The following is a 26,569-nucleotide window of genomic DNA, read 5'->3' on the forward strand; positions in this document are numbered from 1 at the left end:
TTAAAAATAAAATTTTTAACTGTGTATTAATTAAACAAACTTGGCGTAAATTTTGTGTCGCCGATTGAGATGGTCTGCGTGTAAATGTGAATGATAATAAACTGTCATTTGAATATACAATACGGACCAGGGAAACCAAATGTATGCATATGTTTGTAATATCTGAATTCAATTTCAAATGCTTATATTTGCTAAACATAAATCCCCACAACAGGACGCAGTTTTCGCCCAATTTATGGAAGAAGGCGCCGTAATTGCGCGAAATTCCAAATGATGTTATATGTTATATATATATATAAAATATGGTAAACAAATTTAATTCTTAATAAGCAACATTCTGTTGTGGGTTCAGATGCGCTTCTTAGGCATTCGTGTTGTGTTTTTTCTACAATTAATTGGCGTTTCCGCAAATGCTCGCGGGCTAATATTAATGCAAATGGTATATTTGTTTTCTATTTAATTTAGTACGTTACAGAATTTAAATACAATTAATCGGTCAAATGTACTCGTCGACAGTCAGCTGTTACAGGAACTTTACAGAATTAGTCAGTCAAATGTAAGCGTCGACAGTCAGCTGTGTCTCATAGCTTTAAATTAAATCTATCGATGTTCTGTTGCACCGACGTATATTTTGTGAGTTTTCAAAAACAACTGTAGCCGAAACCTCTGGAGTTTTCTGTGGCACCCCTGATTGTTTGCGGCAAAATTTATGTTCATGTGCGTACTGACCTTAGGCCGAAATATATTGATTGAAGAAACGGTGTTTCTTGGTATTTTTAAAAGTATAACTTTAGTAAACGGTCACACTTGATTAGGCATTGAGCAGCGTCTGTTTTTGTCGAATTTTTAAGTTGATTTGACCATTGACTTTTTGAAATTGATATGGACTGTGAAAGTATTCAAATGATGTCGGCTGAGGAGCCAAAAGTAAGTGATTATTATCAAAGAAGTTCTTGTTGTTTATAAATTGTATTTGTATTTATGTACATATGGGTTAATGCGTTGCAAAATAAATAAAGTACACACATGCATGCATTTGTATGTATGTATGTATAGAATGGCCATTTGTACAGTCATGTATGTATATATGTACACACAGTGGACAAAAAACTTTAAGTACACCTAATAAAAATACATTTTTTGTTTTAAAAAATCCTATTTAACATACATTCTTCCTTGTTTTTTGATTACCTTATATTTAAGGACACTATTTTATTTTAGTCTACCCCAAAAAATTCTACGAAATATCTGTATGGGACGCAGTAGCCTCGCAAAAAGGAAGAAATGGCTGCAATTCACACCAAAAAAGTTTACGTACATTCTTCTTTCCTGCTTGTAATTTTGTGGTTTGTAATATTATTTCTATTGCAAATTTAACAGGGAATAGTCATTATGGGTCACGGGTTTGAATTATCCTTAAACTGTATGTAGAAGACAAAATTATTCATGAAATTGTCAAAATAGTTTTTAGGGATCCATTGAGTGCAAAAACATTTAAAATTTCATATGGAAACTTTACAAGCATAGCTTAGCTCTGGCCGTCCAAAAATACTGACCGCAAGAATTGAACGCCAAATATTGACTGGAGTAAAAGCGGACCCCAAGTAATAAGCCTTCAAAAAACAGAAGGAAGCATTCCGAAGCGCTATGGTCATTGTACGTGCTCAAAAAATTCGAAATTTGTTTAGAACCATGGGTATAACGCACGAACCCCGCAAAAAATACGTTAGAATCGAAAGTCAACAGAGAGAAGAGCCTACGATTTGCTAAAAGATATGCAAATCAGTCAGGTTCGCTTTGAAATAATGTGGTATGGACTGACGGATATCAATACAACATTTTTGAATTGGATGGTGAACACCAATTGTGGAGAAAGACATTGGTCTTGGCCAAAAACTTAAAAAATATAACTCTAACTGTAAAGTATGGTGTGGTAAAGTATAGTGGGCTAGATGAGAAATTGTTTTGTTGCTGAAGCAACACTTATCCGTAAAACAACACGTATCTCGTTAAACAATGGCTTCTTTATAATTTTAAACAGCTGCGTACACCCCCAAAACATCCAGAAATAAGTCCTTTCGAACAAATTTGGAATTTGTTGGACAAAGTGAATCGCAAGGATAATATTATGTCGAAGGATTCCCTAAAGACAATATTATCGAAAAGGTCGGAGAAAAATTTGGAAAACGACATCCAAGTTTCAATGAAAAGTATGCCTCTACGGTTACAAACTGTAATTGTTGCGAAAAAAGTTTAACTAATTACTAATACAAGGTGCAATTCAAAGTAAACAGGTCTTTTTGAAGCTAGCGCCCCCTGGTGGCACTATCTATATGTCGACTGGTGCGTTAGAATCTGCTATCTTTATCGATTGTCCAGTGAAAATTTCATGACATTTCATCGATTGGAAGTGAAGTTATTGCGTTTTAAGTGTCAGTATGTTTGTGTTATCGGTCGGAAAATGAGCTTCGAAAAAAAGAGCCAACATTAAATTTTGTTTTAAAATTGGTAAAACTTTTACCGAAATTGATGAAACAAGTTTATGGCGATGATTGCCTATCCCGTAGCAGAGTGCACGAGTGGTTTCAACGTTTTCAAAGTGGTCGTGAGGACATAAATGACGATCAACATGTGGGCCAATCAAAATTTGTGATCATCAAAAATGCCATCAAAACAGTGCGTGAATTCGTCAAAAATCAGCCGAAATCATCGTCAGTGCGTTCTACATTTTCGGAAAACTACAGTGAAACCAACAATTATTCGTACACTCTTTACTTTTGACTTTAAAGGCCTATATCTTCGCTGTTATTTATAATACACAACAATTTTTAATTTCAAATGAACACTTAATATTTATATTTTATATTTTAAAAACAATAACAAACAATTTCATAATCGGTAATGGAAAAAACTTAATCTAATCAAAATAAGGCAGGTTTTTACGTCCATAAATTATTCGTACACTTAATTGTTTTCAAATTATTTTTCTTAAATTTACATCTTATTTAAATTTTAATATTTTGTAGGCCCGCCTTTGGCCTTAATAACGGCTAGTAAGCGCCGGTGCATGCTCTTCACCAAATTATTGGTCTCTCTTGGTTCAATTTTTTGCCACTCAGAAACTAATGCGGCTTTCAAGGATTCCTTGGATGTTATATTGTGCTTCCGTATCCTCCTCTCAAGCAATTCCCATATATGCTCTATGGGATTTAAATCTGGTGATTGGGGTGGAGATTTAAGCTGCTTGCAGTGATATATCAGCCACTCTTGTACCAAATATGATGAATGTTTTGGGCCATTGTCTTGTTGGAAGAAGAATTTTTTGGGATCGAGCCCGAGCTTTGTGGCACTTGGATGTAAATTTCTCTCCAAAATACTTTTATAAATGTGCTTGTCCATTTTTTCATCTATGAACACCATGTTTCCAGGTCCAGATGCAGCTATACATCCCCAAACCATTACATTTCCTCCACCATGCTTGACGGTGGGAATAATGTTTTTCTCTTTCATGGCTTCATTCGCTTTTCGCCAGATTTTGGGAGGGCCGTCGTGCCCAAAAATGTTGTATTTGGACTCATCACTAAAGATAACGTTTTCCCAAAACGAATCTGGTTCATTTAAATACAGTTTGGCGAATTCCAGCCTCTTTTTTTTATTAACCGCCGAAATGAATGGCTTTCGCCGTGCAATCCTTCCATGATAACCAGCACTGTATAGGCAATTGCGTATGGTTTGGTGGCACACTTGTTTGTTGCTACACTGTTCAATATTTTTGGATAGTTCTGAAGTGGTTATTTTTGGGTTTTGGACAACAGCAGCTACTATATTTCGCTCATCACGCTGTGTTAGAATTTTTGGTCTCCCAGCTTGTTTATGATTTGTACCCAAACTCCCTGTGTTCCCGTACTTCTGTATTATACTTTGTACAGAAGAGTGTGATCTGTCGATTAATTTGCCAATGGCGCGAAGAGAATAATTTTCTGTATACAATTTAAGAATATGTTTACGCATATCAAGTGAAATATCCTTTCCTCGCCCCATTGCGTCTATATCAATCAAAATTCGTCTCAACACTAATTAAAAATCAAAGAAGAATGAATGAAAACTAATGTACATGCTGAATGCTGGCGACGGTAACGAAATTCCTTAAAAAGAATTGCCAATTACAGTTACATGCGATGAGAAAACATGATAAGGCACAAAGTGTACGAATAATTTATGGACGTAAAAACCTGCCTTATTTTGATTAGATTAAGTTTTTTCCATTACCGATTATGAAATTGTTATTGTTTTTAAAATATAAAATATAAATATTAAGTGTTCATTTGAAATTAAAAATTGTTGTGTATTATAAATAACAGCGAAGATATAGGCCTTTAAAGTCAAAAGTAAAGAGTGTACGAATAATTGTTGGTTTCACTGTACATTTGGCCATGAAAGGAAACCGCTATGCTGACGTTGATGCCATCCAACAGGCGGCGACCGCCATCCTCAACGCTATACCGACAAATGACCTAAAAAAGTCGTTCGATCACCTTCTTGAACGTGCAAAACGTTGTATTCAGGCGGAAAGAGACTATTTTGAAGGCGACTAATAAATTTTTCAAAAAAAAAAATAGTTTTCGTTTTTTAATAAAAGTCCTGGAACTTTTGAATTGCACCTTGTATACTTAAAATATAAAAATTTAGCTAAGATTTGGCTGCTGCACGTAAACTTTTTTGGCGTGAATTTTTCAGTTTTTTTTTGTATTTTCAATCATATTTCCTTGTTTTTAATCCGATAGGTAAGGGAAAAGTGCTGTTGTGTTAATAAATATAAATCCAATCATAATCTGAAGACTTTGGGCTCATTTTTTGTTCGAAAAGTTATTAATTTAATCGAGTATTTTTTAAAACCAAAGTGTATGTAAACCTTTTTTGTCCACTGTATGTATATACACAGAGCAAAATTATAAATCGTCCATCTGGGACGGAAATCAACTTTGCGTTATATTTAGTAGAAGAAATAGATTATTAACGAAATGTATATATTTCTGCAATCCGCCATATTTAATCTTTGAAGTTGCATTGAAAATTGTGTTGACATACAGTGAGTGACAGCTTATTTCGTACAGGCGCAAAAATTTACTTTGAAATGCCATTACAGACAAAATATGAACAATAGCCAAAAATTTAAACGCCAATTTGTTGATAACTTATAAATATTTTAAAAGGGATTGCATTGTTTTCTATTAATAATATTTAAATAAAAAATAACAAAACCTAAAAAAGCACGACAATTTTAGGTCACAGCTTATTTCGTGTAGTGGCTTCATACTTAACAAAAATGTATTTTAAATTAATAGTTAATATTTGGTTTAGCTATTTTTATATTGGATAAGGATTTTCAAATGGGTGTTGATAGAAGCCTGAAATTTGTTTGTAGTTTCTAATGGTGTTTTTTGCCATTCTTCCAAAATGGCGTTCTTTATGTTTTAAATTTGCCGTTTGCTAATAGCTAAATCCAAAAAGATCCCCAAACCTACCATATTCGTACTTTGGAGCAAATTAGTTTTCAATATGGCGGGGTACATATTCTTATCCATGATTCTTTCCTGAAAACCAATTTCCCGACTCCGGAGTCAGACATACAGGCCTAAATGTAGGAATAAAAAGTTTCTTTTGAAGCGGATTATTCGGCATACGCCATTCCCGCTGCTTTCCGTTGGACCCATTGATATTAAATATGGACCCGTCTGCAAAAATCACTTAGTTCCACCTTAAGATTGGCTTCAGAACGAAATCCTTGGCAAATTAAAGTTGGCACATCTTATTTCTTGTGAACATAAACGGCTTCCTAAAGGTTGTCGACCATTGAAAGCGTATTTCCCCAGCACACAAAGGAAAGTTTGTGCAGAGGATTTCTTACCCAGTTCATCTTCTATTTGTACGGCTGATTTGGGGCTGATAGCATGGAGCTTTCTATAATTTTTCATACTATACGCCGCTAATCCGAATCCGTGAAAATCTAATTTGGAGCATTTCGACACTTAATGGCTACCCTATTCTCACGTACAATGCGTTCGATGATGCTCTGCCCTTTACCAGAACTCAGATCAACGAGTTCCGCTATTTTCCATTGGTTCTGCCTTTTTAATACAGGAGCACCAATTAACGACCCCATAGGCGACCCATACTTAACAAGAGAGTACGCTACAGTCGAGCAAGCCTGACAGTAAAATAGCCTGTAAGGAATATTTAAAATAAAACAAGTAAAAAAGTTAAAGTCGGGTGTCCCGACTTTGAAATACTCTGTACATATGTTTATAATAATTATAGAAAATAAAAAAAATTATAATTGCACATATACAAAGCAATTGCGTCTATGTGAGTGTATGTATGCCTATGCGCATCTAGCATCAGCAACAAATATATTTATGCAGCAGCAAATATATTTATGGCCATAACTTCTTGTTAAATCGGTCTATCATAGTGAAACTTGGCATACGGACACAATAATTAACTGGGGGTATTTGAAAATTTGAGTTCGAAATTCCAAGAATTATGGGAGTTACGATTTGCATGGGAGAGGGAGGGAAATTCCAATATATAAATTTTCTGCGTATTCTCATAAGGCATCTAAAATTTTTTTACCCTACGGGTACAGGGTATAAAAATGAACATCAAGTCAACCTGTGTAAGGCTGTGTATGAAACTTACCTATTGAAAAATTTAAATAGGCATACATCGATGCCTATGCCAGCACCTTTTGTTTAGCTATATTAATTTAACCTTGTTAAATATAATACTGTACCTAACATGTGTAAGTTGAAGAAATTGAAAAATTAAAAATAACATACAAATACATATCTCTTTACAATCGGTATTTGTTTTAAGAAAATTGTTTGCCAGTTTTCTAAAATATAAGAATCAAAAAAATTTATCTTTTTGGCATTCTTTAACCTTAAATTAACAAAATTGTATGTGTGTAATTGGTGTACTTTTCTACGTTTACCCCATAAGGATATTAAAGGTTTCAGTTGATTTGGGGTTCATTCTGGCGTGATCTTCATCCATTCCTCTTGCTGCGCCTTTTTCCATTTTCGCTGGAAACTGTGTTTTCATAAGCTGTACCCAAAGAGTATACTAATTTATGGCGAATGTTTGTAACACACAGAACATTCTTTATTACGATGAGTCGATATGTCCGTCTGTCTGTATAAACGCAAGGATCTCAAAAAGTATAAGAGGTTGGTTATTCTACCAAACTTGAAAGAAACTACGAGCTTTTGTTTTTTCCTGCACACTAAAGCGGTCAACCGTCCCGCATTGAAAAATAGAAAAAAAAATTGTTCCGGAAAACATCCAACACGTCCCGCAAGTCCGGCAATTGATAAAACGTCACTTAAAGTAGAAGCATTACGGGCGATGCTTATTTTAAAACATAATATTGTAATATACATAATCTATATATGTATATAAAACAGTTTGTACTGACTGATTGGCAATCAACGCACAACCCAAACGGGAAGAGCTAGGAAATTTCGACATAAGATGTCTTTTATGGTGTAGGTGCGCACTAGAAACGATTTTGGAAAATTCAAACTCCAAAGGGGGAAAACGGGCTCCAAAGATTGTATGAAAAATCTGCAATTTTTATTTGATTGGCTTCAAACTCGGTTTGTGTAATCTATAAAAAATTAAAAAAAAAAACACTGCATAATTGATTTTTTTTTTTAACTCAAGTATCCCATCATAGTGTAGGTAAGCACTAAATTCGAGCTTCAAGTGGGAGAAAACGAGCTTCAAAGTTTGTTTGAAGAATCCACATTTTTCCACCAATCAACTTCCAATTTGGTTCATACTTCCAACTGCATACTCGGTTTTTCGGTGTTGGAGCTTGAAGTATTAGGGTTTTATTATTTATTTATTTAATATAATCTACGTAACTAAATCTACAACTTTGCATTTAAGGATTTTCAAAATATAGGAAAACAGGTCTCGCTTTACAAATGCAGGCAGAACAAACAACATAAAATGCATATCAAACAGTTGGGGACAACATAGTATACATACAGACACACATAAAAGCAGCTGTTCGTGTAGTTGCGTGCAAACGATAGAAATAGCCAAAGCAAAATGTGAGACCCCAATGTGTGAATGTATGCACACATCTACATGTGTATGTATCAGAGAACTTCAACGAGTATGTTCGACCACCCTTGCTGAAAATTCAATCAAATTAGATCTGCAAACGAGCTCGAACGAGTTAAGTACTCTCAGCCTTTTTCTTATGATTGAACTTGAATGAGCAATCTTTCTATTTTTACGAACAAGCACCGGTCTTGATTGGTTTACTTTCAAACAGTTCAGGCTCGGTTACTTCGTTTAAGATGATTGGGTCCTGATCGAAACAAACCAGACTTTGCAGAATGAGCGGTTCGGTCATGTGGGCACGATTGTAAATACGACGTTCAATAATTTCTTGCACGCAGGCAAAAAGTTTCGGTCACAACCGCTCACTTCTGAGTTTTTGCAGTTTTGAGTCGAACTGACTGGTTGGTGAGGGTTCGTTTAAAACCAATCATTGCTTGAATTCATGCAAGAAGTTTCGGTCACAACCACTCCTAAGTTTTTGCAGTTTTGATTCGAACTGAGTGTTCGTTGAGGGCTCGTTCGCAACCAGTCATTGCTTGTCACTATACCCAAATGAAATAATCATACCGAGTATGGGTAAATACTCGAATAGGACCGAAAATGTAGTACTCGTAGTTGTTCTCTGGTATGTATGTTCATTCGTCTAGTGCAAGACAGGGCAGGAAATGCTAATTAATTAAAAACTTTTTAACATTTTCAAAAGTAATTTTTATAGCCTGTAGATGATGTAGGTGTGCTAACCTAATGACGCGCAGTGTATCTTTATGCAATAATCACTTAAAAAGAAATATAAGTCATTAAAAGTTTCACTAACGAAAAAAACGTAGCCGTACCAATTAAAAGTGGTTAGGGCTCGTACGTGAGTTCGAATACCAAGGGTGGTAAAATCGATGAAATTTTTATACCCGGTACCCAGAGGGTAAAAGGCTATACTAGTTTTGTGCGAATGTATGTAACACACAGAAGGAGGCGTGGCAGACCCCACAAAGTATATATATTATTGATCAGGATGACAAGGCGAGTCAATATAGCCATGTCCGTCCATCTGTATGAACGCAAGGATCTCAGAAAGTATAAGAGCTAGAACAACCAAACTTGGTATTCAGATTCTCTAAGACCGAGAAAATACGAGTTTAGGTTTTTTTTCAATGCACTCCCCACAATTCGTGTTTTTTTGTAACTTCCGTAATTCTTGGAATTTTGAAATCAATTATGGTAGTTACATCCAGTTTGTCTTATGTCTCCGTGTGCAAAGTTTCATCATGATAGGTCAATTATGAAAAAAGTTATAGCCATAAATAAAATCGCTGCCCATGCGCTGCCTGCAGCTCTGCCCGCAGTTGTTGTTGTTGTTGCTGCGTTGGTTCAACTTTGTGCTGCATACATATACGAATATAAACAAGCATAGACACGATGATGTAAATGTATGTTGTTAAAACTGTACATAAACGTCTTTTGTGTATGTATTAAATTAATTTTATTTATTAATTTAATGAATTAGCTTTTTAAAATTTTTATATCAATTTAATTTTTTTTTAAATTTTCCTCATTTTGTGAGAGTACAGGCCATTTTACTGTTGGACTTGTTCGACTGTAACGTTCTCTCTTGTTTCTTTGTTTAGTATATTTTCATTAGGGCTTACATTAATAAATAAAATCGAATTTTTCTTTACTCTACACTAAAAGTATCACAAAAATTAACGAACAATGTAGGAAAACGGACTACAAGGGCGCACGCGGGGGGCAAGGGGGCAATATGAAGTCGACCACACATTCGTAACAGGCAGAAGGAGGCGTGGCAGACCCCATAAAGTATATATATTCTTGATCAGCATGACAAGACGAGTCGATCTACGTCTGTCTGTTTGTCCGTACGTATGAACACCTGGATCTCAGAGACTATAAGAGCTAGAGACACAAAATTTTGCACAAAGATGCCTTACACTGCGCGACAACCGATTAGCACACTCTATTTTTTTGGCTTTTGTTCATATTTTGCCTGTAATGGCATTTCAAATTTTTGCGCCTGCACGAAATAAGCTCTGACTCACTGTACATATACATATGTATATGTACATATGTGTGTATGTAAATAGACATTGGTCGATTTGACAACAACAAATAACAAACAACCCTTAATATCAAACAAATGCAAACTTACAGCCATAGCAAATAGTATCTATGGCACTATCGACAGCTTTTAACAATTGACTCGAGCATTCAATAAATTTCTGATTGCTGATGTTTTTTAAAGCCACAAGCAGTGTATAAACCAGTGTTTTTAATACAAATGTTTTCTTTTTATTCGCAATAAATTATAAAATATTTTTATTTAAATCTTCTTTTTATTGCATTCAAACTTCGATGGAACTATTTATAGTATCGATAAATTCAACTGTCGATAGTTTTGATGCCCATCTCTAGCATCTCAGCTGATCGCCTATTTAATGCGATTTACCGTTTTAATGTTAAATGCGATTTACAAAAGCAGAAACACACCTTTTCTATTCACAACAAACATATTTTGAATTGAAGACAGATATGAGTGTTGAATTGCAAAATTGAATACATACATATGCAAACGTATCCATATGTATGTATGTACATACATATGTAGGTAGATAGCGCCTGCATGAAAAATTAAAATGTACATATGTACATATCCGCGTTTCCGGACGTTCCTATTATGGCGGAACGTTCTGATTTTTAAATCAAAATTAAATCTCCCGCGTGGGACATTTCGGGGATAACTCGACCGTGCGTGCAACGTGCTGAGGAAGCACCCAGTTAAGTAAGGACTGGCAATCCGCCCGGCGCGTAACCAAGATATGTATGTATGTACTTATAACCATACATAATATTTATTGTGCTATATTTTCTATTTGGGAAATAAACTCTTAAGAAACTTTAGAGAGTGTCGGAAGAGAAATATCATATAGTAAATAAACTTTGTTTTAATACCGCCTCTAGAGACCATGAATCCAAGATACTCTACCTTTTCTTTAAAAAGCTATGACTTTTCTCGTGAAACCCTCATATTTGCGTAATATAGTTTATTCAACACCCGTGTGATATGCTTTACGTGGTCTTCCATGCTTCTCAAGAAAATGATACCATCATCCACATAAACATAGCAGTACTTCCCAGAATTTACGCTATTTAGTAGGATAAGTCATATTTGCATCAAATGTTGTCAGATTAAAGAATAAAAAGAATGTAGCTGTTGTTTTGAAAAGGTGCATGAAACACTTTTTTGGATAGAGTTAAAGCGATGAAGTGACTAACTAAGAAATGATTATCTACGGCAATTACGTTTTTTAGCTCTGTAAGTGGTTTTATATAGCTCTTTGAAGCACCCGTGTCAATAAGTAATTTAATTGTTTTACCTGCTATTGTTCGCTCTACAAACGGTGCTCGTATTCAATATTTTCGGCGTTAATGTCATCGTTCATTTGTTGAATTGGAAATTGAATAGGAAATGTCAATTGGGGTTGGGGTGGCTCCTGTTTTGGGAAATAGCTATTATTCTGTGCCTTTTGCTTATTTTACCCTGTGGCTGGCTGTTATTATCCATAACTAAACTTATTTTACCCTGTGGCTGGCTGTTATTATCCATAATTAAACTTTTTTGCTGTCGTTCGCTTCTGTGAGCTTTCTCCTCGAGGCTTTTTGCATAGTTATTTACAAATTGGAAACGCTCATGATTTGACTCACCTTACTGGGCTAAGGCCAGGGCTGATGGCAGGTCTTTGGGACGTGCCGAAAAAAGGATGTCGCTTAAGGATTTTTTGGTGCCTGAAATAAATACTTTCAAGGCATCTGTTCTATATTTTTCGTTAAGGGAGGCAGCCAAGGTCCCATCGTACGACATTATTGTCTTTTTTATGAGGAGCGTAAGCTTCCGCTCCATCTTCTCGTAGTATTGTGTTATTGTCAAGTTTCCCTGACGCAAAGGTACAATTGTTCAAGTAAATAGTGGTGTATCGTAGGAAGACAGCACACAATGGTTTTGCTTACATGGGACGGCAGTCATAAATACTTCTAGTTGTCATATCGTTATGAAATTTTTACAAAAATTCTAAAAAAAATATTCTGAACTTCTGAACAAGATAGAACGCAAAAAAAAAATTATTTTAAAAAAATAATCAACACATGTATATAATAAATTTACATCAGAATCGTGCCTCTGCGTCTATGTATGCAGCACAATGTTGAACCAAAGCAGCAACAACAATAGCCGCAGGCAGAGATTATATTTATGGCTATAACTTTCTTCATAGTTGACCGATCATTATGAATGGCATACGGACACACAATCACTAATTGGGTGTGACTACCAAATTTTAGTTCAAAATTCCAAGAATTTATGGATCATTGTGATGACAGATTTTCTCCATTGTTGAGGATAATAGCCCCATTTCATCATGCTGTTGAAAATGATGGTGAGAAAATATACTGCACAGCTCGGCAATTCAATGATCATTTTGGGGGAAATTTAATCGGTGCCCGGCGCTTTTTTTTGCTTTGAAACTTGGCCCTTAATGACACTTGTAACTTCTCCTGCTTGGAATACGATAGGCGTGATTGGTTAGTGGGAGCACAAAGCTATTTTTTGCTGGATATGGTTTGAAGACATTTTTCTAAATGGGCGGCAAATAGATTTGCCTTCTCTGCGTTGCTGCGAGCCCACTTTCCTCTTTGTGTACGTAATGGATAATCACACTCGATAGGTGGACATACGCCTGATTTAGCTTTCCACAATGGGAATCGTTTGCTGTTTGGGGAGAGTTGCTCCATATAGTCCATTTGAGCTCGGTGTTTCTCATCTTCTAGGGCTTTGCGTAGTATTTGGTTGGCTATTTTTAACCGCTCCTTTGAGTTAGGCGATAATGCTTCAACTGAGGTATCTATGTCATCTTTGCAAGTAATGTTTGGGCAGCCATCAATATGGGAACTTACGTACTTCCTGTATTTAAGCCAGTCAGTTTTTCTAGAAGTTAATAAGTGTGGGCGCTCCGAGTACTCTGGGTGGTCATAAAGGTGAAGAAGGATTGGCGAGTGATCCGATGATAGATCGGTTAGGTAGGTAGGTGCGGCAGCCATAGCTTATGAAAACCCTGACTCCGGATGCCCGGATGAATTTAGAAATGTCTATCGGCTTTCTTTTTGCTAGCGCCGACAGATTTGGGAGGAGGTCATCTCCTAGAAAGCGTTTTCTGGTCCTACACAAAGCTGGGCAGTCGCAGAAGAGGTGGGAAACTGTTTCCTCCTCTTTTTCATCTCTACAACTTCTACATAAGTCGTTGTGTTGAAGTCCTAGTCTGGCGGCATGGATGCCCACCAGCCAGTGCCCCGTGATGGCTCTGATTACGGCTGAGCATTGGCTTCTGCTCAGCCTACAGAGTTCTAATTTGCGACAGGCCTGCACTGACATCGAGCCGAGTTCTTCGCAGAAGATACCTCCGCCTACGCGGTTGTCCAGCTTAAAACCGTCTGTATATATTTTTATTGAATTTTCGGGGCCTGGAGGGCCAAAATTCCATTCATCCCTGGAAGGAATGATGGTGTGAAAGGGAGTATGGAGGTACTCTTTTGGGGTACAATAGTCAGTGACTGAGGGGATTATGTCATTTCCTCTCAGGACCAACACATTCCTCTGACCATTGGTTGGTTTCTCTCATGCGAAGGTGCGCCAGCGTGGCGTTCATTTTCCCCATGAGATGTATTGCGAGAATTACCAGAATCGCATCTAGTGCGTCGCTGGGGGTGGTGCGGAGTGCACCAGAGATCGTTAGTTCAGTTTGCCGTTGAACTTTATTTAGTCTATGAAGAGACGAATTTCTTGGCAGCGATGGCTGCCAATATAGGAGTATGGGTCTGATAATTGCAGTACAGCCAATGGACCACGTATGGGGCCATGCCCCATTTCAGTCCAATGGCTTTCCTACAGGTGTAGAGTGCGATTGTGGCTTTCCTCACTCTGTCTTCGATATTCAGGTTCCAGTCTAGCTTCCTATCTGGTATCAAACCTAGATATTTGGCTGAACTGCTGAAGGTTAAAGGTACCCCATTCATTGATGGGGGGTAAAGAGGAGCAATTTTATATTTCCTAGTGAATAGTACCAGCTCTGTTTTGCTGGGGTTTACGCTTAGGAACTTTACGTCGCCCAAGTATGACAGTATGCTCAGTGCATCGGTCATGCGCTCGCACAAAGTTTGAGGGAATTTTCCCGAAAAGGAGATGGTCACATCATCAGCCACCTCGCGGTATCCCCTTATCCCATCCAAGGATCGTAGGAGTGTGTTGACTGCCACGTTCCATAGGAAGGGTGAGAGGACACCGCTCTGAGGCGTTCCGCAGCTTACATATCTGGATGATGTGGACAGCCCCCGTGTGGATTTGATGGACCGCCTGGTGAGAATCTGTCTTACCAGTTCCACAGTGGAGTCATCCACACCCAGGTCTGTAAGTGAGCTAGTAATGGCGTTTGGGGACACATTGTTGAAAGCGCCTTCTATGTCTAGGAATGCGGTTAGTGTGTAAAGTTTGGCACTGAGGGCCTTTTCAATACTTGAAGTAACGGCGTAGAGAGGCGTCTCTGTGGATCTGCCTTTACAGTAGGCATGTTGAGAGCTTGACAGCTCTGAGAGTTGTTCGGCCCTGCTGATTTATAGGGCTTGAAGCTTTTTATTGCCCACCTGATATTGTTCTCGGATAATATATCAGGCAGCTTGAGATCTGGACCCGCGCTTGGCGTGCTGTTGGTCAGTCTAGTGCTTGTGGAAAGTGGGTACCTAGAAGCAGTTCGAGAGACTCCCCACTTGAGTTCGTCCAGGTCTTGTCTGGCTTTTGAAGGTACCCCAACGTGGGGGGAGTTTTAGACAGAAGTTTTCTTAACCTTGCGGCGTCAGAGGTGTTCTCGATGTCGGAGAAAAAGTTTTGCCAACATGATCTTTCGTGTCGGATCGTCTCCACCTGCACTGGCAGCAATGGGATGGGAGCTGTTGGGAGTTCCCATCCTGGTGACAGTCAAATTTATGACCGTTTGGTTTGAGGGATTAGAAATCCCGTCCGGCTTATGGCGAGATCCGGTCTCAGTGTTTTTGTTAGTTTTGTTAGGTTTTGAAAGGTTGTTTGGTCCCACGAGTAGACGGGAAGGGGTGGGTCATCCGTGGCATAGCCCGGGTACCACGGGAAGCCTGACTTAAAACTGGAGGTCGGCAGGTATCCAGAGTTCGCATAGTAGAGGCTGAGCACCCCCTCAGCCACGCATCTATCAGCCTACGCTTAGTTTATAGAGTTATAGAGTTTTGAGCTCTCGCCGGACTTCCATTAGTCAGCACCACGAGGCAGAGACATGACCGTGCCAAGGGCCTGCTTCCAGCCGCCCTCGCGCGGAGAGTATAGTCGCACTTCCACTGGTGTATCACAATTACGGCGCGTACCACCTGGCTTGGTGATTACACGTTGATCCCCTTGTGATACCCATTGGCTGACGGCCGGCTAAGTGCTCCACACAAATCTGAGCCTGTGGCACTGTTCTTGTAACAGAAAAATCAATCAAGTCTGGTTGCTTCTTTGGATCTGTAGGCCAGCCCGGAGAAATAAAGTCAAGCTTGTTTCGTGGTGTTATTATAGCGTTATGTAGTTGTCTTCCTTTTGGGTTGATGAGTCGGGATCCCCAATGTGTGTGTTTGGCATTGTAGTCACCAGCTGCTATGAAGCGGTCACCTAGTAGGTCGAAGAAATGTACAAATTCTGCCTCTGAAACGGAGACGCGCGGTGGGGCGTATACTGCGGCTAGGCTTAAATTGCCGCTTTGTGTTTCGATATGAATTGTTGTGGCCTGTAGATAAGTTGTAGCATGGATGGTAACGGATAGTGCCTGATGCGACGCTTTATCAGGATGCCAGTACCTCCATGAGCCTTACCATCGGGAAGATTGGTCGTATTAAAGCTGTAGCCATTGAGGTGAAAATAATTTTTGTTTGTTAGGCCAGTCTCTGATATGGGCATGGCGTCAATGTCATATTGATTGAGAAACTGCAATAGCTCGCATTTGTGCTGTGAAATGCCATTCCCATTCCAGAAATATATTTTTAGTGAAACCATTTAAGTAGATTTCTGTTTGATTAGTAATTCCAGAAGGAGATTTTGATTGCGCATAATTTCCTGCATTGTTTATTGTATTGCTACCATTGTATTTGTTAGAGTGGCCAGAATTGATTCAATCCCACTAGCCCTTTAAGTCCATATTTTATCGCGCTGACTGGAACTGTTGGCTCGATTCCTTTGATAACCACTTGTAATCCCTTGGTACTTTTAAGTTGGTAGGTGTAGTAGTTTATCTTTTCATCCCGAGGTATGTGACCAGTTATCGATAGGTATTTTCATCATTGACTTGTATTGTAGTTTCATTTATGCTACCCCTTTTTATAGAGGTAACATAGAATTTGTTTTCGCCAATTTTGGTATTGAGTTTTTTAACCAATTCTGTACAATTTGCCTGCCGCACATATTAGGTGGCGGCTTTAGTTGCTTGGCCTTAGCTGTTTCGGCGTTATTTTCTTTAGGTAAACTAAGAATCGCAAATCTATTGTTTTTCAGCGCCTCAGTTTGCACAGTGTTTTTTGCTATTTTAGTTATTTTGGGTGCGTTGTTTCTCTTAGTTGCTTGTGGGCTTAGTTTTCATTTAATTTGCACATAGCGGTCTGTATTAACGTGCTTTGGGGCGCTGAGAGACTGCTGTTGTTGTTGTCGTTGTCGAAGACAGTTGTAAGCGAGGGCATTGTACTGGTCGTTATTGTTATCAGCTATTCATTGGTAAGACAGTAGAGGTCTGGAGAAGGGCACTGGGCACTCCATGACCCACTTTGCAATGTACTGGGTGAGCATATTAACGCAGGGGAGAGAGAGCGTTCTCTTTCCGAATTAGCTTGCAGTAATGCAGTTGTTGTTGGTACCGTTACATCGGGTGCGCGTATAGAAAAGTACGTGTTGTTACGAAGTGACGAAAGTCGACGTTCGTATTGTTGTTGTTGCTGCCGAGCACGGTTCTGGTTAATTTTTTCTTTGTTGTTTACAGAGCTTATGCTCTTATTCGTTGGCATTACTTTATTTTTTTCACAAAATTTAGTTAGTTTTTTATAGTTCTAATCACAATATATGATCAATTTACATGGGTCACGCGAGCATAAGTGCCCATGCATACCCTGACCGTCTTTTCGCGAATTAATTTGGTTAATTTGGCGTTAATTGCACTATATTTTTAAAACACGGCGGAGCGAAATAAAAATACGTCCTACGTCTACGACGTTCACTTATTTTTTGAATGTGAATACCAAATATGGTTATTCTAGCTCTTATACTTTCTGATCCTTGCGTTTTTTTTTTTTTTTTTCGCATTATTTTTTGATTCTTCTTCAGATAATTCCCGATTGGGAAAAGAGCATAATTTATAACATTCGGAGAATGAACCAAAACTTTTTGTAGTGAGGGTGGTAGATAGTACCAAAGATATAAATACAAGGTAAACAGGTGGTGTTATCTATATGTCGACAAGTGCGTTAGAATCTGCTATCTTTATCGATTGTCCAGTGCGAATTTCATATTTCATCGATTGGAAGTGAAGTTATTGCGTTTTAAGTGTCAGTATGTTTGTGTTATCGGTGCGAAAATGAGCTTCGAACAAAGAGGCAACATTAAATTTTTTTTTAAATTGGTAAAACTTTTACCGAAACGTTTCAATTGATGGAACAAGGTTATGGCGATGATTGCTTATCCCGTAGCAGAGTGCACGAGTGGTTTCAACGTTTTCAAAGTGGTCGTGAGGACATAAATGACGATCAACATGTGGGCCAATCAAAATTCGTGATCACCGAAAATTCGATCGAAACTGTGCGTAAATTCATCAAAAATCAGCCGAAATCGTCATTGAAATTGATGGAAATGGAATTGAACATCTCCAAAACATCGATTTATCGCATTTTGACCGAACATTTGGGCTTACGAAAGGTGTGTGCACGGTTTGTTCCGCACAAATTGACTGACGACCAAAAATTGCTCAGAACCACTCGCCGTATTCACCTGATATGGCACCGTGCGACTTCTACCTTTTCGGAAAAATACATTTGCCCATGAACGGAAAGCGTTATGCAGACGTAGAGGCCATTCAAAAGGCTTGCACCGACATACTGGCGGCCATACCGGCCAACGAGCTAAAACACTCGTTCGACATGCTTTTGGATCGCGCAAAAAGCTGTATTGCAGCAGAAGGAGACTATTTTGAATAAAAATTGATTTTGCCGAAAAAACCATTTGTTCTGTTTTTTTTTTTAAAGTCCTGTTTACTTTGGAACACACCTTCAGCTTGTGATTCACTCACACTGATTTTAATCGGGGTAGCTGGATGCTTTCGCTTTTAGCGATAGCTTGTAGCTTGGTAAAAGTTCGAAGGACGTTTTAGAATTTATTAGCAAATATTGATGTTTATTCATGTTTGCCTCTGAGAAATAATATGACCTTGTCGATGCATGGTGGGGCCTTCTGACTTTTTTCGTTGCAAAATCATATCTCCTGAACAGATGAAGTAAATTTCGTCAAACAAATTTTATTTGAAAGAAAAATTCTTAGGTTTTAAAGCAAGTCATTGCGCATTGTGCTATAATTTCTAGGAGCTGCATAATATGTGCTCAAAGTTGAATTTAGTTTCCGGTGCAATATTTTCCTAGACTATTGCGCTGCACCAAAACTATGGATAATATATACTAATTCTATACGTATACCTTGGATAACAAACTAAAACCCCTATCTGTCTGTTCAAATACTTTAAACCAAAAAAATACAATTTAGAAAAGGGTCAAAAAGATTGCATGCTCTACACCTTATAATTTAAATTACACTACCTGTTATTAAACATTTGGGTTACACAATATTAAATGTTGGTCAATTCGGAAATTTTTGTAACCATAAGGCAAAATACAATTTTCGTAATAGCTGTTACATTGAATCTACCTGTTCTTATACCCGGGTAGCGCTGATGAAATATGGCCATACATGACATATGTTTATACATCAAAGTAGCGATCTGGTAACTTACTCTCTACGTGTATGAGTTGCCTCATTCTTAGTGCAGTTCACCTTACGCCTTCGCCTTTTAAAGTAATGAAACATTATTCACTTTAGTATACTCACTTATGACTTTATATCTGAACACACTGGCGCGACTCCGCCAACAAGCGCCTTTTTTGCTGATTTTTTTCGAAGTTGCGTTTTAATGCTTTAAAGGCCAAAGTCGGATCAAGACGCATGAAAGTTTTTACAGTTACGTAAAGGGATATATTGGGAACATATTTTGAAAATATGAGACAGGTAATGAGGTGTAAAGTTGAAAATTACCCTAAAAATAGGTAGTTTGCAGAAAATCATTTTCTAGAGAACTACAAATGCAAAAGACATATTTTTAATTAAATAATGCATAAAATTAATACTCCTAACAATTCAAAACATCAATCATTCGTAGCATAATGTAGTTAATATAATACCAGAAAGATTCAGTATTTTGATTTACGCAAGCTGTTTCGGCCTAAGGCCACACAGTGCGACGCCAGCTTTGATAGACATTTGATTTATTGGAATGTTGCATGATCGTAAAGCAGAAGCAGCAGATTCGTCGCTTTTTGGCAGCTCAGTAATTCTTCGTCGCTTTGTTCTTTTGGAAGGCTCACTAAAATCACCTTACGTCCACGCTTGGCACTTTTACTGATTCTTTGAGGTATACTCTCCGTGCGTTTTATTGAAATATTTTCTTTTGCATTTAGCCAATAAGATTTTTTTTTGAAGTATGGTTACTTTCTTACGTTTATACTGAATCTAAAATGATGAAATTTTTTTCACATATGTATCCAATACACTTCGTGAGCTCGCTCATCTCGGGTTCAAAGCCGATATCTTCAATATTGCTTTGCAAATGGTCGATCGCCTACTGTAATTTTTCTACATTGGTACCCATTTCTGTTCACCAACGATTGAAAATTTATAATCCTGTAAAGACAAACTAATAAGAGTCGCCTTTTAAAATCAACTTTAAAAAAAGGCATTAGGAATTATTATTTTAACTTAATAAGTATACAAAACACGAAAGAAGGTAACACAGACAAAGCACAAACACAAGACAAAACAACCGCTTTTCAAGGCAAATTTGACCTTTAAAACAAAAAAACGTCGTTAGTATACTGTTGTGATTATGCACAGCTCTGCAAATATCTGCAGCTAACGTAAACTGTTTTATTATTTTAATACTGTTTTATTATCAAATACACTAAAGAAGATCGAAATCTGGGAATGGGGGGGAACACAACTAAAAGTTTAAGTAAACATAATGAAGACACACACAAAATGAACAAAAAAGTAGGGTCAACAATAAAAAATAAAATAACTTTATTAATTAATAAACTGATCACTTTAAGGTTTGCACTTGTTGTAAAAAATTCTCCCAGCCTACAGCTGCGCACTAAAATTTCAGAAAAAACTGGTTTGCACTAGAAAAGCTTGGACATTTTAGAGACAGTTTGCTTACTGTTTGTCAATTTTTTTTCGCATGCATTTTTTGAATGGTGGCCTATGGGCGGAACCACTGTGCAGCACCATATCAGCAGGGTCTTTTATCTTATTTCTGATTATATCTAGCACTTGATAATTTTTCGAACTACCTGTCAATACGGTCACGCTCGAACTCGGAATATGAAACACGGCACTCGTGTCAATGCCGCGATGAGCCACGATCAAAAAGCACTGACAATGCCCATCTCAATTTCCTATCGATCGTTATTAAATATTAAAATACTAATTCAAGCTTAATCACTAATTTAAGAATTTACAATTTAAAAACCAAATTTGAAGTTGATTGGTGGAAAAATGCGGATTTTTCAAACAAACTTTGGAGCTCATTTTCCCCACTTGGAGCTCGAATCTACAAAAATCCCTTCTTAGTGCTAACCTACACTATGATGGGATACTTGAGCTGAAATTTTAACTTCCTAGCTCTTACCGTTTGGGCTGTGGGGGGTTGATTGTGTTTCAAATTTTTCCACGGAAAAACATCCTTTCATACCCCAGGAAAAATGGTGAAAAACCAAGTATGCAGTCTTTTTTGAATTCTTTTATAGATTACACGAACCCAATTTGAAGCTAATCAAATAAAATTTGCAGATTTTTCATACAATCTTTGGTGCCCGCTTTACCCCGGCGTTCGAATTTTCCAAAGTCGCTTCTTATTGCTCACCTACACCATAGAAGACAACAAATTTCAGCTGGAGGGGAATTCCAAAAAACACATTTTCTTTGTATTCACATAAGGCATCTTGGACTTCAAATTTGATGTCCCTACGTGTTAAAGTCGCCGAGATAACGATTCTACGAATGGCTTTACTTTTTATAGCCTGTACCCAATGGGTGAAAGGCTATACTAGTTTTGTGCGAATGTATGTAACAGGCAAAAGGAGGCGTGGCAGACCCATCAAAGTATATTGTATTTGTATATTCTTGATCAGGATGACAAGCCGAGTCGATATAGCAATGTCCGTCTGTATGATCGCAAGGATCTCACAAGGTACAAGAGCTAGAATGACCAAACTTGGTATCCAGGTTCCCCTCAGCACTAGGCAAGGCTGTATCCGTATGCCAAGTTTCATCAGGATTGGTCATTTCGTTTTTTCCTTATTCGTGGCAGGTACAGGGTATTTAAGAGTTGAGCCCCCTCGACTTTAGCATTCCTTTCTTGTTTTTTTTTTTTTAATTTCCCTCCCTCCCCCTCTCCCGTGGAATCAGTGATCTTCCATAACTCCAGTAGTTCTTGGAATTTCAAATTTGGCAAATATCCCCAGTTAGTGATTATGTGTCCGTATCCCGAGTTTCATTATAATAGACCAATTTAACAGGAAGTTATAACCATAAATATATTTGCTGCACAAGCGCTGTCCGCAGCTGTTGTTCATGTTGGTGCTTTTGTTGACTGCAAACATGCTCACACAGACACGAATAGACACGCATAAACATGCATACACTCATATGGACGCAATTTCCATGTAAATGTGCAAATATACACCCTTTACGTGAGTGGTAAAATCAATCAACATTTTTTTAAATTTTCGTAATTTTCTAAAGTTCTATAATTATTCTAAACACATGTATAGATTATTTCAAAGTCAGGACACCCGACTTTAGCTTCTCTACTTGTTTTTATATATTAGGTTTGCGGGAGCTGAAAAATGTAACAGGCAGAAGGAGGCGTGGCATACCCCACAAAGTATATATATTTTTGATCAGCATGACGAGACGAGTCGATCTAGCCCTGTCTGTCTGTCCGTCCGTATGAACACCTGGATCTCAGAGACTATAAGTGATAGACACCAAATTTTGCACAAAGATGCCTTATGTGTATATTCTATACGAGTTTGTTTTATTTTTTGATTTTCCCCCCACTTCCCCCCTATGGGGGTTTTCCCGATTTTCAATTCGTATAATCGCCTGTATCTCGGAGACTATAAGACCTGGGGACACCAAATTTTAGTCCAAGATGCCTTATGTGAATACGCAGAAAATGTATATTTTGGAATTTCCCTCCCTCCCCCTCTCCCATGCAAATCTCTAACTCCCGTAATTCTTGGAATTTCGAACTAAAATACCCCCAGTTAGTTATTATGTGTATGCCAAGTTTGACTATGATAGACCGATTTAACAAGAAGTTATAGCCATAAATATATTTGTTGCTGCATAAATATATTTGCTGCTGCCCGCGGCTGTTGTTGATGTTGCTGTTTGGTTTACTGCGAACATGTTTACACAGACACGAATAGATGCGCATAGGCATTCATACACTCACACAGACGTAATTGCTATGTAAATGTGCAATTATACACCCTTTACGTGAGTTCGAATACCGAAAGAGGTAAAATCGATCCAAATTTTTTTTTAATTTTCTTAATTTTTTTAAATTTCTATAATTATTTTAAATACAGAAATTCGGAGTATTTCAAAGTCGAGACACCCGACTTAAGCTTTTTTACTTGTTTTCAATTACATCTAAACATGTAGTTTTTATCAATCATTTTAACATAGAATTTCTGATACTTTGTAAAAAGAATTTGAATCAAATTAATCTTTTTTTAAAATGTGCATATGTACAATTCGTTGGCAGGAACGCAAAGAATGTGGTAAGAGAGGTCGAAAGCCAGGAAAAAAAACATCTACCGAAAAGATAGATATAAAGGCGAAGTTAGGTAAAATATTTGTATGCATTTTTATATAAACATGTTAATAATCTGTTTCAAACACTTTCAGAGCGTAGCAGGCAAAGTGCAAGAGAATGTCGAGCTCGGAAAAAATTACGCTACCAATATCTAGAAGAGCTAGTTGCGGATAGGGAAAAGGCCGTTATTACGCTACGGACTGAACTGGAGCGTGTGTGTTATGAATATAATTGAAACTTAAAATCAGTAAATTTTGACTACATGTAATTCCAGTACATGCTATGGAGTGAGAATTTAACGGAGAACAGCACATCGAATAATTTAGATCAACTGCTCGAAGAAATTGGCATTCTTAAACAAGAAATAATTTCTTAGGCTACAAAGATTTGGAATTACTAAACTTACACAATAATCTAAAAACACATTCTTATTTTTTGCTTTTTTAATTTTAGATTTCTTATGTTTAATAAATAAATAAATAAATATTCAAGAATCAGTTTTGGAAAACTTAAACTTAGGGCGGAAACGGGCACCAACGCATGTATGGAATCTGCGGTCAAAAATACTTATATTGAAGCTATAGTACTGTAACTTTTGTTAAAAGCTTATATCTGCAGTACGATGAGATCGTCATGATCGGGCGATCTGACCGATTGTAATATTGTAATAAATCATTAAATGGTCCTATTGCTTTGACATGTTAAACACATAAAATATTAAAACAGGTAGAGAAGCTAAAGTCGGGTGTCCCGCCTTTGATATACTCTGTACATATTATAGAATAATAAGTAAACAACAGTCTACAAGTGCTACAGTCGAGCAAGTGCGACAGTAAAATAGCCTGTACTCTCCACAAAAAGCCACGATGATGTAAATGTATGCTTTTCAAACTGTATGTATGTATTAAATAAATTTTATTTAATTTAATTATATAATTCAATTTTTTTTTAATAATTTAATTTTTTATAGCCTGTACCCAAAAAGTATATATATATATATATATCTATACTAGTTTTGTACGAATGTATGTAAGACACAGAGGGAGTCGTCGAAGACCACGCAAAGTATATATATTTGTGATGAGGATGACAAGACGAGTCGATATAGCCATGTCCGTCCATGTGCTGATGTAAATGTATGCTATTGAAATTGTACATTAACACTTACTATTGTATATTGGCATGCGTTAAATAATTTATATTTAATTTAGTTAATTAATTTACCTAATTAAATTTAAACAAGTGGAGAAGCTAAAGTCGGGTGTCCCGACTTTGAAATACTCTGTACATATGTGTAGAATAATTAAGGAAAATAAAAAATTTTTAAAAAAACAAGCGAGAACGCTACAGTCGAGCAAGTGCGACAGTAAAATACCCTGTACTCTCTACAAATAAACAACAATTTTAACAAAAAAGAAACAATTCTAACACAAATTATTATGTACTAAAAAGTAAACAAATAATTGTGTATATCTTCCACAATAATGTAGGTAGAATTATTGCTATTTTTGGAGTCGGTGTCAGCCAACGAAACACTAGCAATAACAATATGAGAATACTTACAGAAATATCTTTTTAAAAATTAGCTTTTATAACTTATTAAACCCAATTCCAAATTAACAAATATGACAATATACGTATACCAATAATTCTACCTACATTATTGTAGATGATATACACAATTATTTGTCTACTTTTTATAGCCTGTACCCAAAGGCTGAAAGGCTATACTAGTTTTGTGCGAATGTATGTAACACACAGAAGGAGGCGTGCCAGACCCCACAAAGTATATGGGCATGTCTCTAGAAATGTCAACCGCAGCCAAAAAATTAAAAGTCTGTAAAAGTATGATGTTTTAACATATTTGTATAGAGAATCTATCAAATTTAACTAATGTAATCAAATTTTACATTTATTCATAACATATTTCGAAAAGTTCAAATGCAAAGTCGAACAACTGCAAAAGTTAAGTTTTGAACACATCTGTTGCACGTTTTGTTTTGATTACTGTTCTTAATGAGAGACATTATGCATTGATATTTGCTCTATAAAATATTGGTTTATATTTAAGCAATATAAGAAAAATGTAAAAGGAACGATGTGATTACCAATTACGGTAAATTTTTAACTTTGCTTTAAGGTACTTATATTTGGATGTCGCGTGCGACATCGAAAAAGTACATTTGTTATCAGAGCGTCAAAGGTATTTGTCAAATATTAGCTGCAAACACAGTTTTTTTATACCCTGTACCCGTAGGGTAAAAAGGGTATATTAGGTTTGTGCAAAGTATGTAACATACAGAAGGAAGCATCTCCGACCCCATAAAGTATATATATTCTTGATCAGCATGACGAGAGAAATCGATCTAGACATGTCCGTCCGTCTGGATGAACGCGAGGATCTCAGAAACTATAAAAGCTAGAATAACCAAAGTTGGCATCCAGATTCTCCTAGGTCCGAGTAAGGACGAGTTTATTTTTTTTTTTAATTTTCCCCCCCTTCCCCCGCTGCAGAATTTCGTCAATAGCGTCCACATTTCAAATGCTACCTAAACCAAACATAATTTATATATAATTGTCTACTGTTGCTCAAAATTTTATTCAATTCGGTCAATTCTAAGAAAAGTTATTAGCAAAACAAATTCTCGCCAGTACAACCCCCCCAAACTGCAGCAACAAGTTCGCTCTTCTTCTTCCTCTTTTTGTTGCTGCTATGGGCGCATATAACTCAGTGACTCAGAGTTTACCTGGGTACAGGGTATTACACTGTCGGGCTTGCTCGACTGTAGCTTTCTCTCTTGTTTTAATTCAAATATTTTAAAAAATTTGCCGCAAAATAGTCAGCGCTTTGGTCGCAGAACCTATTTAGAGTTTGTCGCGTGCGACATCGTAAGTGCAAAATGTATAAATTAAAAAAAAAATCTAAAATAACCTTATTTATATATATACATACAAAATATCACTTTAAAAACGTATTTTTTTTTGTTTTAAACCTTTTATTCGAAATTAAAAGCTTGTGCGCCATCTTTTATGTCGGTATGTAGATATTGAATAACTTTGTCATTAGTAAACCGATTGACTTGAGTAGACCAGTGTTGAAAACCTCAGTTCAAGAAATTGTACAGAACCAAATTAAATAAAACTAGTAAAAAAGCTAAAGTCGGGTGTCCCGACTTTGAAATACT

The 26,569-nt window shown here is 37.0% G+C and overlaps 1 protein-coding gene across 1 annotated transcript; it reads left to right on the forward strand.

Annotated features, from left to right (window-relative positions):
• Positions 1-798: 798 nt before the first annotated feature.
• Positions 799-23,881, forward strand: LOC115629840 (REPTOR-binding partner). The gene is made up of 4 exons (XM_030526421.1): positions 799-927; positions 23,334-23,415; positions 23,477-23,598; positions 23,659-23,881. The coding sequence occupies exons 1-4, from the start codon at positions 883-885 to the stop codon at positions 23,758-23,760; spliced, it is 351 nt and encodes a 116-aa protein (XP_030382281.1). The 5' UTR covers positions 799-882; the 3' UTR covers positions 23,761-23,881.
• Positions 23,882-26,569: the final 2,688 nt, after the last annotated feature.

The sequence above is a fragment of the Scaptodrosophila lebanonensis genome, unplaced genomic scaffold (genome assembly GCF_003285725.1).
Source record: "Scaptodrosophila lebanonensis strain 11010-0011.00,11010-0021.00 unplaced genomic scaffold, SlebRS2 tig00000166-arrow-arrow-pilon, whole genome shotgun sequence".
Lineage (NCBI taxonomy): Eukaryota > Metazoa > Arthropoda > Insecta > Diptera > Drosophilidae > Scaptodrosophila > Scaptodrosophila lebanonensis.

Bases quoted from the DNA above. Each gene is read 5' to 3' on its own strand.
- LOC115629840 (XM_030526421.1), top strand. From the start codon at position 883: ATGGACTGTGAAAGTATTCAAATGATGTCGGCTGAGGAGCCAAAA. The intron at 928-23,333 runs GTAAGTGATTAT...ATTCGTTGGCAG, and splicing joins TGTCGGCTGAGGAGCCAAAA to GAACGCAAAGAATGTGGTAA. The intron at 23,599-23,658 runs GTGTGTTATGAA...ATGTAATTCCAG, and splicing joins TACGGACTGAACTGGAGCGT to TACATGCTATGGAGTGAGAA.